Source organism: Terrapene carolina, unplaced genomic scaffold, assembly GCF_002925995.2.
Source record: "Terrapene carolina triunguis isolate 2854851 unplaced genomic scaffold, T_m_triunguis-2.0 Scaffold88, whole genome shotgun sequence".
NCBI classification, from domain to species: Eukaryota; Metazoa; Chordata; order Testudines; family Emydidae; genus Terrapene; species Terrapene triunguis.
Genome location: NW_020664439.1, coordinates 8368583 through 8387182, shown reverse-complemented (window position 1 = coordinate 8387182; position 18600 = coordinate 8368583). Strand labels below are relative to the sequence as shown.

The following is an 18600-nucleotide window of genomic DNA, read 5'->3' as shown; positions in this document are numbered from 1 at the left end:
TTTTTTGTTATTACTCTGTTACGTGTTTATGTTAAGAATAAGAAATAAAGAGCAGATTCTGTCCCCCATGCCACTCTTAAATCAGGCTTGGCTCAGTGGAGTCCCCTGGAGTGGGAGGAAGGAATCCTCCATGCCATACTCTGTGTCTGCAATAGCATCCACAATACTTGAACCACACTTCCATGAAGAGAAATGGCTCTGAAATCCTCAGAGCTGTCTCTACTAGTATTTGTCTCACTCCCATGGTTTCCTTTTATGCTGGGTCAGTGATAAAGAGCTGAGCTTCTTGGCATGCAGAAGTCAAGGGCTCCCCTGCATGTAGTCCCAGAATCCTGCCACCCTATCCTCAATGCAGCAGAATCATATTGATCTTCTTTTGGATAGGGCCTCCCAGTGGTGGAAAGGTGGGAGAGTTAGCCCTGTGGCAGAGGCTAAATGAGTTTTCTAAATTATAAATCACATTTGGCCCATAAAGGAATATTGTGTGGCGTTCATGAATGTTTGTTACATGTTTGTACGTACCTTGTGCACTGCCCCAGACATGTAGTAGGGCTGAATGGAAAAATAGAAAAATCATTATTAAAAATCTCTTTTCAGGATAATATAACTTCAATTTGGATTAAAAATGAAAGTTGTTTGAACAGGACCCTTACTCGATTAGGTTGTAATAGATCCCATACAGGGGAACTATGCGAGGTCTCAGGCACCACATAAGATATTCATTAAAGGTTTGTCACACTTATGTGGTATACAGGACCTTGTGTGGTTCCTCTGCACTCAGATCAGTTTCACTCAAACTGCATACACAGTGTATTTTAAGAAGGTTTCTTTAGATAAAGAGCGTTTTGTGCATATAAGACTTCCAGAGCTATACACAGTAAATATATTTGTGCAAAATAAAGATTGGAAAAAATTGTAGGTTACAAATACTAGCAATACTACAGATACTAATACCCGACACCCTCTCTTTGTGAAGCACATTTTAAAAAAATACTGAAGCGTGTTGGATGAACGTCTGAATTTCCCATTTGTTGATTGATATTAAAAGGACATTGTCAAATTATTTAGTCTCCTGAATTGAGTTTTGGAAAATAATTCAAATTAAAAAGGATGAGTAATGCATCCCAAAATGTATTTAGCTTATTTAATTTCACAGTTGTAGTTTAGTAGTATTGGTTATAATAATTCATGTGTTAATATATACAATGTAGTATATTTTACAAAAGTAATAAAGTATTACTTATGATTCCTCATTACAGGCCTATATTATTAAATCTGTTAGCGGGGAGAGACTGCCAGTTTTGTATGAATTATGAATTCCAAAAATTAGAGGTTCTACCGTACCTCAAAAGTTGTATCTTATAGTAGTTAATGTTTGCTAATTTTAAAATAAATGTTGTTATGGCCGAGGACCATCACAACAGCATCAACTAATTCCTGCTGTGTAAAATACAGTAATTTCTTGGCATTAGAGGTTTGAATAATGTCTTTTACTGGCAACAGACATTGCACTGAGTCTGACATGTGGTGCAAAAAAGATTAACAGCTGTTGTCACTAAATGTGATCAAAACTACTTTTCTGGGTGTTTTTAAATGTTGCTATTTGCAGTCAGAATCTAGTCTCAAGAAATTGTGTAATGTTAACAGCAGAACATCTTACTGTAATAAATTATTTTAGATGTTCTGAAAATAGCAAATAAAATACTGTAGACCAACAGCAACTCTCAGAAAATAATGTAATTTAATTTACTATTTCTTTTACATACTACATTCTTGTAACTGTTACAGCAGAACAGTCATCCAGAATTAATTTGTCTAAGTAATTACCCTTATTGTTGCTGAGGTGCCTCGTGAATACCAAAGGCACTTACTTTGGCCCAGCAGCAGGATGGAAGAACTTGGTTAAGTGAGGGAATCGTAGAGAATGTGTGTGAAAAGCAGACCCCAGATCTTATTAAACAGATCATCCAAGTTAACCCATCCACTCTCAGTAGGATGTCACCCTCTGGGAGGAGAGAAAGAAAAGACAACTCAGTTGGGTATTTTGAAATCTCAAACAATTTTAAATAAAAATATAGAGTTTTTAATTCAACTGTATTGCTTAATGTGTTAAAGAAGTTTCACTTGGAAAGAATTCTTGGTGCATATGACTAGTGAAAAGCAAGCGTTTCAAACCTATATAAAGACCAATCAGATTTCAGGTGTCATTCAATCTTTTTTGTATCTCTTCTAGAACCTTAGCAGCACTGAGAGTTGAGAATCCTCACTTCTTGGTGTAATGCTCCTGGTATTGTCTTCATGTATGTGAGATTCTAAGGCATGTCTACAATGCAGCAGGGAGGTGTGATTCCCAGCAAGAGGTAGACAGACTCTCACTGGCTCGAGTTGAGCTAGTGTGCCAGTGTGGATGTTGCGGAACGGCCGGTGGCTCAGGCTAGCAGCCCAAGTCCAAGCCTGCTCAACCCCCTGGGTCTGAGCTTGGGCTGGTAGCATGAGCCACTGCCAGTTCTACAACCTCCACGCAGCTATTTTTAGTGTGCTACCTCAAGCTGAGCTAGCGTGAGTCTGTCTACCCGCACTAGGAATCACACCTCCCAACTGCAGTGTGAATATAGCCTTTCTGTCACAGGAATGAGTGCTTAATCTCATTTACTTTTCATGCACTGATTTGTTTTGTTTTGTATTTTTTAACATTGTTGATACTGAAAAGAGCACATTTAAATAAAAATAAAGTACTCTAGATGTAAGTATTCTTAAATGTTTGGAAAACTTCCAAATAAACTTCCCCATTGTCCTAATAGTTCTGCAGATGTGCTTTTAAAAAATGGATTTAAGAAAGGAAAAATTATCCAGCTGTGACTAGTACGTCTGATGTCCTTTGACCTTCACATTTTGATCAGCAGATGCTCACCTGGGACATTGAGCTAGTTGGCCTACACTTCCCTCTTAATGCAGATTCAGAAGAGGAATGTAAACAAGAGCAGGCTGTATTTTTGGAATTTTCTTGGCTCTTTCACAAGTCATCTTGCTCTTGCTTCCTCTAAGATCACATCAGTTAACATTTCCTGCTTTAATACCCATTGTCTTTAATTTTAACAATTTAATGCAGTCATAGTCTAAGTTGTAGGAAATAAATATTTTAAATTATTACTTAAGCTCATATTTGGGTAGTATAGGGCTATAATTTTCAAACGTAGTTGCTTAAAATTGAGCACCTAAAACTATATTTGTACATTTTAATAAGTGTCCTGATTTTCAGAGGTACCATTGAGATCAACATTCAGCCATAACATATCAGCATCTGGGGTTTTTATCTGCCTCAACATGTAGGTCTCTGTGTTTTTGATGGTTCAGCACCTGCACTGGTGCTCTGGCATATTTGTTTTGGTGTTTAAGTGTTGAGGTGCCTATGTTGTCAGTGCTTCAGTACCTGTGTTTGTTGGTGCTCAGCACCTGCTTTGGTGCGTCAGCATCAGTATATTTTTAGAGTTCCAGCACAAGTGGTTGTGGTACTTCAGCTCCTATGTCATGCTGCTCCCTGACAGAGGGAAATAGTATGACTGGATATTCCCATCTCTGGGCTGAATATCTGGTACATCAGGTAGTTTGAATATATATTTCTATGGCAAAGCAGTATTTATATTCCAGATAATCTTTGTACTATCTTTCAATCTTTCTGAAGCCTGCAAATATCAATTCTTCTCATCAGTCTGTGTTACTGAAAATAACCTCACTGACTGAAACATTGATTTTTTTTCTCAGGGATTGTAACATGGGCATTTGAGCTAATTTTTTTTAATGGATCTGCATCCCTGGCAACACTGTCACTGAGATTGCACAGGATATAAATCAGCATGGAATGTGGCCCCTTAAATTTTAAATGACGGCCTTGGATAGTAATTAACATTACAAAATAAGTGCACATTTGTCATATTTGAGTGAAACCATTCAGCTCTGATCTGACATGCAGCGGAAAGTGGAAATCTCACTCTGTGGATAAAAGGATTCACTAATCAGAGCGAGAACATGTAAATTACTTTCATCATTCAGCTTTTAATGAATAAGTGGTCTTTTCATTGTGAAATATTTGTATTATCCTACTAACAGGAAGGGTTTTTTACTTTTGCTTACCACTAAAGAAAAGTGTGTATTTAAAAAAAAAAAAAAATGTAGTGTTGATATCCCATTTACATCCCCTCTGGGTTGCTGATTTAACACTGACAAGACCTACTGTCTCACTACTACATGGATATATGCATTAGAAAAGGTATTTTCAGAGGGCAGATTAATTTTAAAAGTGCCTATATTTTAATATAATAAAAGCAAAACAGTGTTCTGATAATATGATCACTTCTTTTCAGCGACTTTTATAGATCTATTTCCTCAATTATTCTAATATGTGCTCTAGTGTTTCTTGTACTAACAGATCTTTATTCATATATACTTGGTCAGGGCTAGATCTACATAAGGGACAAAAATAACAAGGGCAGTAAAACTTCACTAATTTTACTAATCGCTGATAGTGTTATAGGTGACTGTGAGCTAGAAGTGGATCAACTTTTGCTATTTTAATAAATATTTCATAATTTCAAATTATAGAAATACATGCCCCTTAACCAGTTTGAGAAATAATGCTTCTGTTTGCAGGCATGTAGCAATTTAGATCAATACTGCAGCTGTAGCATGAATTAGGGAATTAGAATAGTCTTGTGGTTAAGGCAGCTGGAATCAACTCCCAGTGATGTCACAGGCTTCTTATGTGACTTTGGGCAAGTCGATTAATCTGCCTGTTCCTCAGCTTTGCATCTCTAAAATGGGGATCTATATTCCTTTTCTCCCACTGATATTTGTGGAGCAGTGACAGTTTTTTACTGAGTATATATACAGTGCGGTCCTGATCCCACATTTGGGACCTCTAGACACTACTATGAAGTTTATAATGATGAAATGTATATTTTTAACAAAAGCAGCCCCCAGGAAAATTGTGCACCTTACTGGATGACTAATTTAAACTTGTAGGGTCAGATCCCAGAGTACAGCTAAAATGTACAGAACCGAAGTCAAGGGGTGTGTTTTGAGTTGTGCTAAAGCTTTCATTTGTACTGCCCTGATCTTTGTGGTGTTGTGCATATTTTTTCTTTCTTGTGGTCTGTTAGACAGAATGCTACTCTGATCATTTTAGGGGGTGAAAATCTAACCCAGGATCTGCATAGCAAAGGGGATCCAGACCATGCCCTCTTTTCATTAACCACTTTTGTAGCTTTAGCTCTATGGGCTATAACTTCCTTTTCCCACTATGCTGGTAGCAGGGAGTGTGTATGGAATTTGAGTACCCAGGTCATTTGCACACCATTATAGGATCATGCTTCACTGTGGTGTTCTTCCCTGGGTCACTTATACTCGCAGCCAAAGTGACATTAGTACAGAGCAAGTAGTCAGATTACATCCAAAGATGTGCTGCAGAATTTGAATGGGCCAAAATGTATAATATGAAAAGCTTTTTTGTCCGTCCATCTCCCCTCCCCCGCCCCCAAATCTTAATTTTTCACAAAACGTTTTTCTTTTTCTTCATCAAAATTTTCATGTTTTCAAGAAATTTTCCACAAAACTTTGCAAATTTTTTTACTGAAATCATTTAGAACATTTCTTATTTTTAGTTATCTGATTTTTTTTCTTTGCTAAAACCACTGTTTACTTACTGAAAACCAGGTTTTCAGAAAACAAAACTCCACCAAAAGAACCCCAGAAGAACAGCTGAAAAATGAGAAAATTTTCAAAAGATTGTTTTCCTGGGTTTTGAACCAGCTAGCCCCATAATCTTCTTCCAAATAATTATGATCAGGAAAATCTGTCCATCTAATTTCTCAACTATGTATTGAACAGGTGACTGACTATAGATATTACTGTTTTTAAAACAGCTTCAGGCTCTTCTTCAAATATGGTCAAAACTGCCTCCTAGAGAAGCATTAGAGTTGCTGGATTTCAATTATCCGGACCAGTATGTGAGAGAATATGCAGTGGGCTGTTTAAAGCAAATGAGGTAAGTTATGGTAATTGTTCAGCTGTAAAAGTATTATTGGGGGGGAAATTGCATTCTACTTTTTTACAAGAGAAGAAAGGACTCAGAATCAAAAATGGTCTAAGAACACATTCTTTCCCACACAAGGATCCCCAAGTAAAATAATACATACAAACAATTAGATAAACTCTTTTAGAATGGCCCAATTATAGTCTAGTCTGGCAGCCCATTAACACCTCAATATACTGCCATTCTGGGAACAAAGTTCATGTCCTTCTCTTCCAAGAAGAGGCTGGCAGTGTCCTTATCCCAAAGAAAGGAAATGTCTTTCCTCCCCACTTAGGGTGTCTACACTTACTGGGGATCGACGCTGCGGTGATCGATGCACCAGGGGTCAATTTAACAGGTTTAGTAAAGACCCGCTAAATTGACCACAGAGCTCTCTCCCATCGACTCAGTTCTCCACCAGAATGAGAAGAGTAAGGGAAGTCAACGGGAGAGCATCTCCCGTCAATGCAGCGTGGTGTAGACACCACAGTAAGTCGACCTAAGCTACGTCGACTCCAGCTATGTTGTTCACGTAGTTGGAGTTGCGTAACTTAGGTCGACTTACCCCCGTAGAGTAGACAAGGCCTTAGTCATTGGGAGAATCACTGTAATGTGGGGCCTTTGATGATAGGGAGAAGTACATGGAGAGTGAAATACTGTGAGGATCACAAACCAGCTACTCTGTGCCTGAAAATAGTGGCCCAATTACTCACTGTACTATTTAATAAAAAGCTAAGATTTGATAGAGTTGTTGATTTCAGTTTCTTCTTAGAGTTAGTTTCTCCTGCTTGCAATTCTTCCTTTATAGTGTGCATTTCTGCTGTTGTATAAATTTTGCTCCACAATAAGTTGAACTTTATCATTTGCAGAATTACTGCATTTCTCCTGTCCTTGACTCCTGAACTTTGTATGTGATGAACAGCTTTTTATTGTCAAGGCTAGGTTATTGACAAAATATTTTGACTTCTTTCAAATGTAAACAAGTAATTGCTCTGTTAACCCTGGCTCACCTAATAATGCTAAATTGGTTATCTGGAATGATTATTCTTAGTAATGTCTCCAAAGCAAAATTCCCTTCAACAGGATATAAGAACTCAGTTTCAGACTTTTTTATATGCCTGATAAAATACCTCAAGTAAAAATGTAAAGAAAATGTAATCTAAATGGTGGTTAATAATAGAATGGATGGAAGGGACCTTGAGAGGTCATCTAGTCAATCACCCCCATGCTGAAGCAGAACCAAGTGTATCTAGACCATCCCTGACAAGTATTTGTCTACCTGTTCTTAAAAGCCTCCAATGATGGGGGTTCCACAACCTTTCTTAGTAACCTATACTAGTTAGAAAGTTTTTCCTAATATCTAACCTAAATCTCCCTTGCTGCCAATTAACCTGATTACTTCTTGTCCTTACTTCAGTGGATATGAACAACAACTGATCACCATCCTCTTTATAACAACCCTTTACATATTTGAAGACTGTTAGGATGTCACCTATTAGTTGTCTTTTTTTGAAGGCTAAACATACCAGACAGCAGAAAAATACTTGTATTCTAGGCTTTCTTTAAAATTGTAAAATAGATTCTTACAAATACTTTATTTATAGCTATTATTTATTATCTTTGTTGGAATTTATGCTACAACAGATTTCAATACTTCTATCCAAATTAAACTTTTTCAGAATATCACTTTAAGCATTCTACCAATTATCATGATTGAGTTTTCAGTAACTTGTAAAGTTTTAATTTTTACTTTTGTCTCTCTTTTGGGTAAAGAGTTCTATAGGCAATTCAGAAGTGTAAAATCTAGAAAGTTCAGCGGGGGAGTTCAGATATGTCCTGACATCGCTAAAGCAACAAAGTCACTACATAAAAAATAGAGATTGCAAGTGTTTATTTCTCTTGGAAATAGATGGTTTCCTGAAAAGATGTATGTTATGTTTGAGAAGGAATAAATTTTTTCAATTATAGAGAACAATTAAGTAATAAAAAGGGGGACTTGAAAGGTTATTTGGGTGTCTTTTTGGATGAATTATTGAATACTACTTTAGTTTTGGAGTTTTTTTGGTTTGTTTACTTTTTTGTTTTAAATTTTGGCTGCTCTTGACATCTTTTTATGAGAGCCATTCTAAACCAACATGCCACATTTTCATTTTTTAGAGCTACATGACTGCAAAATTATCCAGGTGAAATTGGTGCTGAACCTCAAACAATTGTAGACTGAAATTTTAATTCAGATCTTGGGTGCTGTGGTTGCATAGATATAGAGCTACCCATTTAACTTCAGATGCAGCTGCAACCTTGCAGAGGGCTGGCAGAATTGTAAGGCCCCACAGAGATCTTGTAGCTCACCTTGACTGTCTCATTAGAGCCATAGGATTGACCTCAACAGTTGGATGACCATGAAGGATCAAATCCTTGGGAATGGCAGAACTGTACTTAGTGCACTTCCTTAGACCTGGGACCACTAAGAATCTAATTTTTCCCTAAAGACAAAGTTTGGCCATTTAGTCACCCTTACCCTTACCTAGCATCCCTGAGTAAGCTTACTGAGTTTCACTGACCTGGATTGGGAGTTGCTGAAGTTTATTTTCTTAGGTGATTTCAATGTCCATTCCTGTCATGCCTCTTGCACCACGTGAGGGGGCAGGGTGAGCCTAACTTGTTGCCTTAGATCCATCTCCACAGTCAGAGTAATTGAAAGAGGGGCCAATGATCTGTTATGAAGCATTGATGGCAGTTAATCTGACTATACACACACACTGGGAAAAATTCCTGTTGATTTCACCCAAAGCATTTTAAGTCCCTTGATTTCCATCAGAAGTTTCTGCTCTAACCATAATGGTGTCGCTCCTTATCATTCAAGGTCTTCTAGAACCTCTTTGGCAGTTTCACACTCAGCCTAAGTGCATTATTTTTTCTTTCTCATTTGCCTGAAAGGTAGAAACCTTTCCTGTTAGATGTGGACCTTACCATTGTTACAGACTTTGTGTGTGTGTGTGTGTGTGTGTGTGTGTGTCGATCAATCTAGTTACCTGGCTGTTTATGAGATTTTATTATCTCCTTCTAGTGATGAAGAGCTCTCTCAGTATCTTCTCCAGCTTGTGCAAGTTCTGAAATATGAACCTTTTCTTGATTGTGCCCTCTCCAGATTCCTGGTAGAGAGAGCACTTGCTAATAGGAGGATCGGGCAGATGCTATTTTGGCATCTAAGGTAAGAATTTCCCCTTTTTACTAATGGTGGTGGTGTGTATCCTCAGCAGGCAGAATGAACTCTTTCATACCAAATACACATTCTTGAGGATTTTTCATCTTAGCTATTCCCCAATATTGTGTATTTCTTGATCTTTGATGTTGATAATATGAAATTCTTCATAAAATGGCTTAAAAATCAGAAAATGTAATAACAGTAGCGCAATCTCCAAAACAAACGCTACATTTAAAAAAAATATATTAAATTGCTCCATTTTGGAATTAATATTGTCAGACATTTGCAAGTCTTATTTCTATAATTTGTTCTGCATATAAATTTAAATGTTTGTTTTGTTTGCATTGGAAATACAACATTTGTACCTCACAAGTTTGAATGAATTTCACTTTTATTTGAATTCTTGTTGAGACATTAAATTTCTTTGATTCTTAGTTGCCACTTTTTGAAGGCAAGAGTAGAACGGCCTTTCTGTGAATGACAAATACCTTGTAGGAAGCGCTTTAGTTTGTTTCAAGCTTAGAAATGTAACTTGTTGCTGTTGGTTTTTTTTACCTAAAAATAAAGTAAATACAGTACTACTGTTTAATTTTTTTGTGGAGGATAATTAGCTTTTATCCTAATACCTTTAAAATGGTTTGTTTTGGAGGAAGGGGGATTCCTTTGGAAAATTTCCACATTCCTCGTGAACCCTTGAGACTGCCTCCATTTTTCCTCACAATACCCCTGCAACTCTAGCATAACTGAAGCCTAGCCAGCATCGTTCCCTCCATAGATTATCAACACCATTTCTGGCCAAAGAGGTACTGAAGACTGATATAAAGGCATTCCTTCCTTCCTAGTGATTTAAAATGCCTCTGAAATATTCCTAGGCCAAAGAATGAGGAAACTCTAATAGAAACCAGCTCTTCTGCTTCAAAGGCCTGGTCCCCACTAAGCCCCCACTTCGGACTAAGGTACGCAAATTCAGCTACGTTAATAACGTAGCTGAATTCGAAGTACCTTAGTCCGAACTTACCGCGGGTCCAGACGCGGCAGGCAGGCTCCCCCGTCGATGCCGCGTACTCCTCTCGCCGAGCTGGAGTACCGGCGTCGACGGCGAGCACTTCCGGGATCGATTTATCGCGTCTAAACCAGACGCGATAAATCGATCCCAGAACATCGATTGCCTGCCGCCGAACCCTCCGGTAAGTGTAGACGTACCCAAAGTCTAGCACCTAGCCACTGAACTATGCTGCTGTCCTTTGGGAAAGTGGCCCTGCATTAGGATTTTGTTTTTTCAAATGTAGCTTTGCATTTTAGTTAAGTCAGAGTATTGTGTGTTGTGTTTAATTACAGTAGTAATAAATTCCTATTGTAATAGCTTGAAGATTTCTTATCTGTAAAATGGATACAATCTATCTTTGCAACTCAGTGATTTTTTTTTTCTGTTTTCACATGATGCTTCCTGTAGGTCAGAGGTGCACATACCCGCTGTCTCAGTACAGTTTGGTGTAATACTTGAAGCTTACTGCCGAGGAAGTATTGCTCACATGAAAGTGCTTTCCAAACAGGTATTGATTGTTTAAATATTTGTCTTCACTTATTCCTGACTTGCAAGTGAAATATCTATTCCATCAATGATATGGGGCTCAGCTGCAATCTCCTTCCATACAACAGCTGTGTGTGAAAAGGGAAGGGAGGTAAAGAGAAGAAAGGGCTAGTAAGAGAGACATAGGAATGGGGAGCCCCTGCCCCAAGCCACTGACATAGGAAGTAGCAATGGGTTGGGGAGCCCCAGAGGAGGAAAGCTCTCCTGCATGGCAGCCATTTAACTATTCCTGATACTTGCAAATAGGGTGCATGCATCCCGAGGGAACAATGGATTTAGTAGATTACTCTAAAAGGTCACTTCCTGCAGCTTTGGCTTTTGTTAGAAGGTAATTCAAACTGTTGCTTTAATAAAGAGGCTGAAATATTGCCTTAAGTTTAATAAGTATACATAGATCGCTATAAAGAGAAATTACAACAGACATAATTTTTGCTATCACTGTGGGGGTACCAGTCAAGAGAAGAGGTGAGGTTCATTTCTAAATATATTATAGTGTGCTGCTGTTAATAATCTGCCAATGTTTACGTTGCAAAGCATGTTCTGAAGAGTTTAATGTGTCAAAATTGCATTGGCTTAAGACCTGGGCTGCTACAGTAATACGTATTTCTGAAAAACAGAGGTAATATCTCTGTCTGATTTATTTAATGCACAGTGAAAACATAAACTGAGAGGAGGCAACAAAAAGCAACCCAATTAGAAATTGTCTGATCAAAATTTTCTTTTAGTTCTGATCACATCTGGATTATCTCAAGAAGTAAATGAAATAGGAATGTACCATTGTTCTTCTCTCTTAGTGCTGTTCAGAAAGCATTGAAAAAGCCATCTCTTACACAAATATGCTTGTTAGTATTGTTAAAATCATAAAAAGACTAGGTGATGAAATGCTGTCAGTAAGAGACTTAAGGTCAGTGAAGTTTTCTGTGCACTTCTCAGGAAACAAATGTCAATACAATCAAAGAAGGGGCAAAAAAGTTCCCAACTGTGCAAACACGGAAGAAATTCAAAGTAGAAATACTTCAAAAAGTTCCTGTTTGTTCAGCACAGGTTCCATTTTGTCCCCTTGTCAGTGGTGTTTGTACAGCTCCTGGAATTGTGGAAAAGCAGAGTGCTTTAGGTTTTGACAGATGGCTGACCTGGCAGGTCCTCCATTGCCTCAGTTTTATAATCAAACTGCATACAGCTTCCACAGCATCCTGCCTGACAGTTTATCTATAGAAATTTTGAGCTTTAACTCAACACTTTACAGATTAGGCTGAAGTTTCCTTGTATAGAAACTAACTGTTGCAAATGTGAAAGTAGAATATCCTTGAGTGAATAATAATCAGCGCTAGATTATTGATCAAGTTAGCTTTGGTTTAAAGAGGATTTTATGTATACAATTATAATAAAGACCCGTTTTATAACCACTTATCACTAGTTGAGATTAAAATACAGCATGCACATGTTACTATGTTAATCAGTAGCAAGCCTAGACAGAATGTACAAAGGGCTTTGCTATATTGACATTTGGTGCTGTAATGTCACTGCATTTTCTTCAGTGTCTTTCCTCAAAAAGATTGCCACAAAGGAATAAACAGTTCAGCGAACATCACAAGACATAATACGATATTGGTTACAAATAATTGTCCAGTTACAAGCAACAAGATTTAAAGTTGTTGGTTAAATAATAATAATCTCTTATAAACCCCTAGTAATCAAGGTATTTAAGTATGTGCCTAACTTCCTCGCGTCAGTGAAGTCAGTTGAAGTTAATGGGATTGCTCAAATGCTTAAAGGTTAGGGACATGGTTAAGTACAGTTGATTGTGGGACATATAGCACTTTTCTTCCATAGTTCTCAAAGCACTTTTAACTCACTCTTGGTCACGTTAAAGTTTCACTGCAATGAGGATTTAATAAAACAAAAACCATACTTGCTTTTCTTGAATTTCCCACAGATATACAATATGCCTTATCTGTGTGGCTGAGGTCAAACAATTGTGATCAGACAAACATTTCCCCCCCCTTAATTATTTAATTAGGGAGTATTAACAGTTTTACAGATCTTTGCCATATAAATATAGGAAACAGAATCATTACAACAGTGAACTTTTGCTTAAAGAGACATTATACAGAAATATATTCATCAGATCTCTCTGTTAACAGCGTGCTACCATATTAACAGAGTGAGCATTACTACACCACCAGTGACATGTCATTTCTAGTGATTTTATTAGATTGATGGCTAGACATACCTGGTCTGTTAAATATGTGTTATCAAATGTTAATATTCCAAAAAAATTGGACAGGTGTGCTGGGTTTTTTGCAGGTGAATGTACTTTGTCTGAGTATTGAATATAATTTAGCCAGTTATCTAAGTACCTGTTTATCCTCTGTCTGTTTTTTCTGGGTATGTGATTGGTATGGAAAAATTAGCATAACCACAACTTCCCATATGTTTTTTGAACCATTCCTCTAGAATTGGGCTATTTTTCTTTTTCCAATGAGATGCTTTGAGTACCTGAGCAGCTACTAGCAGATGATAGACTAATTCTTCATTTCCTTTTGTGTGACCATTTCTGGAAGCCCCAGGAGATTACCAAAGGATCATTTAGTAATACCCATCAATTTGTGATATTTGATTACTGATTGCATCCCAGTACTTTCTGGGGTTGCCAACTTTCCAAACCCCACCCCCGCCTCGCCCCTTCCTGAGGCCCTGCCCCTACTCCATCCCCTCTCCAAGGCCCTGCCCCGGCTCACTCCATTCCCCCCTCCCTCCATCGCTTGCTCTCCCCCAGCCTCACTCATTTTCACCGGGCTGGGCAGGGGGTTGGGGTGCAGGAGGGGGCACTGGGCTGACGCAAGGGGTTGGGGTGAGGGCTCTGGTGTGGGGCCAGGGCTGAGGGTTTCGGAGTGTGGGAGGGAGTGCAGGCTCTGGGAGGGAGTTTGGGTGCAGGAGGGGGCTCAGGGCTGGGACAGGAGATTGGGGTGCAGACTCTGGGAGGGAGTTAGGGTGCGGGAGGGGATTCCAACCTGGGTCAGAGGGTTGGGGTGCAGGACGGGGTTTGGAGTGCAAGCTCTGGCGGCGCTTACCTCCGGCAGCTGCTGGAAGCGGCTGGCATTTTCCTCCAGCTCCTAGGCAGAGGTGCGGCCAGGCGGCTCTGCATGCTGCCTGTGTCCTCAGGCGCCGCTCCTGCAGTTCTCATTGGCTGCGGTTCCCAGCCAATGGGAGTTGTGGAGCCAGTGCTCAGGGCAGAGACAGCTTGTGGAGCCCCTGTGGCTGCGCCTCCGCCTAGGAGCCAGAGGGAAATGCCGTCCGCTTCCGGAAGTCACACAGAGCCAGGGCAGGCCAGGAGCCTGCCTTATCCCCGCTGTGCTGCCAACCAGACTTCAATGGCTCAGTCAACAGCACTGACCGGAGCTGCCATTATCCCTTTTCGACTGGGTGTTCCGGTCGAAAACCGGATGCCTGAAAACCTTAGTACCTTCTAATGACTGGACATGTCCACCATATATACATAAAGTCTCCTTTTCCATCACAATTTCTCCAATTTATCCCCATTCAATCTATCTATATTTTTTAACCTGTCTGGTGTGAGGTACCCATTAAATAGTATCTTAAAAAGAAATTTTCTTTTATTGTGCTACAGAGTGAGATTACTGGTCCTCTTTTCCAGATCAAACCTATTCCTCTGGGGTAATTTGTCTATCCAGATCCTTTTCTCAGCATGTCATATATGGGCATTTTTTTGTTAGGAAAGTTGTCTGCAAAGACTGATTCAAACTAGTTAGATTTTTTTGTTTGTTTCCTAATTGACCAGATGCCATTGCTTCTATTAGTTAGCTTTCTGTATGAAAGAGTTTTTCTAGAAAGTTAAGAAACATAATGTCTGCCTTGAAAGTAGTGGTATTATGGGATAGTAGGCTAGTTAGTTTTGATCTCTAAATAAGTTAGCAAAGTTTCTTTACTAAATAGCTGTCAAACTGTATATATTCCATAGCCTTCCCAGTCTTTAAAGCTCTCTGGTACATGATTTGGATTAAGATCTGGATTATTTGCAATGGGTGTCATTGGCAAGGGAAAAAAACTTACTTCAGACAAACCATTTCTAACTGGGTAGCTTTTTGTGTCCTCCCCTCAGTTCATTTGAAAGTGAGTCAACTGTAGTGAATAACTAACAAAAATATTTAGAGTGAATTCCTGTTCCCATTTAAATCAATGACAAAATGCCGTTAACTTCAGTGGAGCCAGGATTTCACTTTTTACATTGTCAGTGAAGATAGGAAAACCAAGCGGATAAGTCCCATTTTAATGTTATAATAGGGTCGTTTTCAAGTGTTTGTTATAATGGTGGGTGAAATGGAGGGGTTTAGCACAATTTTATTAAACCAGTGTTCACTATGGCCCCAGTTCTGCAAAAACTTAAACTTAAGCATGTGCTTAATTTTTTGTGGGATCAGTGGCATGATTGTACTGAACTGATATAAGCCAGTTAAAGCAAGGTGCCTGAATCCATATTTAGATTCTTAAATAAATTTGTTTTTTTCAGAGGTGATGAATGCCAACTGCGCCCACTGACTTCAGTATGAATTTAGGTGTCAAATTTTAGGCATCTAGTTTGAAATTTGGCCAGAGTTCTTGTATATGGAAGAGATAATGCATGTATAAAATAAGTTTTATGGGGAAAATTTTCAAAAACACCTAAGTTTTATTTTCAAAAATGATTTAGGAGCTTGTCTCATTGAAAGTGTGTGGGACTTAGGCTCCTGAGTGCTTTTGTCACTTTAGAAAATGCGACTTAGAAGTCTCAGGCACTTAGGTGCTCTTGAAAATTTTACTCTCTTCAGAAATGGCATCTTCATTACAATCTACTCTTACAGTATTGAAAGAAACTGTTACTATTGCTGGCTTTAATATTTTAACCAAATCTTTAATTGGCCTTTTATTTTGAAAATGAGATTTTGCATTTGTAGTTGTATGATATGGATTTCAAATTATCCTTTTATTTAGAATTTCATAAATGATTCAGAAATTAATACTTTAAAAAATCTATTTCAGGTTGAAGCCCTCAATAAATTGAAGACCTTAAATAGTATAATAAAACTGAATGCCATGAAGCAAAGCAAAGCAAAAGGAAAAGATGCAATGCACACCTGTTTAAAACAAAATGCATACAGAGAAGCACTTTCTGACCTCCAGTCGCCTTTGAATCCCTCTATTATACTATCAGAACTATAGTAAGTTATATACGATTGTCTGTTTACATTTTCACCATAACTTTAATATGGAAACACTTTGATTTCGGTTGTCTGTGCAGCTCAGCAGGCGCTCTGACACAGAGTACATTTTCAAGGGTGGGAGAAGGTCTGTCGGTCTGGTATCATCCTAGCTATGTAAGCAAATTTCTGCTTTCTTAAGGTTAAGATGTCAATTTTAGTTTGGTGTTGAAGATTTTTGCTATCCGCCTTAAAACTTAAAGCTCTTTCTGATCTCTTAGTTAAATATATATGTGACGTTGCAGTCTATATGATTTTCTGAAAATATGCTGATGAGTGTGAATATAATGTAACTAAAATATGTTTCATGAAAAAGGTCTCTTGTGAGGTATCATTACAAAGCTTATAATCTACTGAGTGTGGTCATCCTATTTGTATAAATGTATCACTCTTGTATCTGAAACTAGAAATATGCAATTTAACTCTGAGGGCCTATTGTAATTATGCAAAGTGTGGGCCATTAATGGTGGTTTGGATCTCATCAGCCAGGACAATTGACTGTGGATCGCTCTGTTTGCAGGCAGGCCTTCCTGTGAGTCAGGCTGGGAGGAATGAAGGCTTGGGGTCTTACAGTGACATGTGATCATGTCACCTGAACTGGAATCCATCTTTAACCTGGTGTTTTTCCATTGAGAAGGGGGGGTGGGAACCCAGAGGGACAAAGGATTCCCACCTTATGCAAAAGATATGTAAGTGGGTAGAACAGAACAAAGGGGGCGACCATCATGAGAAATCCCCTAGCTACCACCTGAGCTGGAACAAGGGTTGTACCAGGGGAAAGGATTGTGCCCAGACTAGGAAGGCATCCAGTCTGTGAAAGAAACTTATTGAAACATCTCTGAGGGTGAGATTTTTATCTGTATTCAGTTTTATTACTGTACTAAGCTTACACTTGCGTGTTTTATTTTATTTTGCTTGGTAATTCACTTTGTTCTGTCTGTTACTACTTGGAACGACTTAAATCCTACTTTCTGTATTTAATAAAATCACTTTTTACTTATTAATTAACCCAGAGTATGTATTAATACTTGGGGGGTCAAACAGCTGTGCATCTCTCTCTATCAGTGTTATAGAGGGCGAACAATTTATGAGTTTACCCTGTATAAGCTTTATGCAGGGTAAAATGGATTTATTTGGGGTTTGGACCCCATTGGGAGATGGGCATCTGAGTGTTAAAGACAGGAACACTTCTATAAGCTGCTTTCAGTTAAGTCTGCAGCTTTGGGGCATGTGATTCAGACCCTGGGTCTGTGTTGGAGCAGACTGGTGTGTCTAGCTCAACAAGACAGGGTGCTGGAGTCCCAAGCTGGCAGGGAAAGCAGGGGCAGAAGTAGTCTTGGCACATCAGTTGACAGCCCCAAGGGGGTTTCTGTGATCCAACCCGTCACAATATATATAAACCTAAAAGTGAGTCAGAGTACAGTCTTGGCTTCTGTTCACAACAATAAACACATTAGCCAGTACAATACTATGCTCAGCAGTTAAATACAAGCATAAAACTAAAATTTGACTGGGTTGGATTTAAAGAAGGTAATGTATTTTCTTAGAAAATACAGACAGCTATTTCAGGCATTAGGTTTAGTAATTTTCAGATATAAATGTATATAGATATAGATAAATAAGTAACGTAAATTTGCCAAGTATAACTGACATGATAGTGCTGAAATGAAAGTTTGGAATGGCATTCAACCAAAGTATAAGAAAATTCCACACTAGAACTCTAAAACTTTTTATTGCCCTTCATTCTTACAAATAAAGAGTGTTTACTTAATTGAGTAAAATAGTTGTTGTATTTCCCTCCAGTGTTGAGAAGTGTAAATATATGGATTCTAAAATGAAGCCTTTATGGATAGTATACAACAATAGGATGTTTGGAGGGGATCTCTTGGGGATCATCTTTAAAAATGGCGATGGTAAGTGACATTAAGAATTTATATTTTTTGCTTCTCCTTTTGCATTTACACTGTATGGCTTTTTTATTACCATAAGTTACGCATGCCTTCCGATGGCTCGATAAGCAGATATTATTAAGCCTATCCCATTAGAAACCCATCCATGTGTCAGTTTATCTGTTAGGGCTCCATATTATTTATTCGCCCCATTTAACCTTTGGAACTGATGTAGTATTTGATTGGGCAGTATTCTTTGAATAAAATGTTATAATGTTTACTCTGTATGTTTTGATGTAATTGACTACTGACTTTTTAATGCCTTTAATACAAACAACAGGAAATTATTTAATTAAAGTAGCAATTTTTTATCTTTCCCTTGCAGATCTACGACAAGACATGTTGACACTCCAGATTTTGCGTTTGATGGACTTACTTTGGAAAGAAGCTGGTCTTGATCTCCGGTAAGAATTTTTACTGAATCCAATGCAAAGAGAACCCAGTTTCTCTGAGTAGACAAGGTAGTCTCTAATGTGGTACATTTTCACTTCTCATATCAGCAGTGATGGGAAAATTTCATTAGTCACAAG

General features: G+C 38.3%; 1 protein-coding gene across 2 annotated transcripts in view; it reads left to right on the top strand.

Moving 5' to 3' along the window:
* Positions 1-18600, top strand: part of PIK3CB (phosphatidylinositol-4,5-bisphosphate 3-kinase catalytic subunit beta) — a 213856-nt gene that overhangs the window by 166803 nt on the left and 28453 nt on the right. For both annotated transcript variants that reach the window (XM_026650133.2, XM_026650134.2), the window contains exons 14-19: positions 5919-6040; positions 9135-9278; positions 10726-10825; positions 15904-16082; positions 17925-18034; positions 18396-18474. In XM_026650133.2, coding sequence (XP_026505918.1) covers positions 5919-6040; positions 9135-9278; positions 10726-10825; positions 15904-16082; positions 17925-18034; positions 18396-18474 — 734 coding nt within the window. The remainder of the gene's footprint in view (positions 1-5918; positions 6041-9134; positions 9279-10725; positions 10826-15903; positions 16083-17924; positions 18035-18395; positions 18475-18600) is intronic.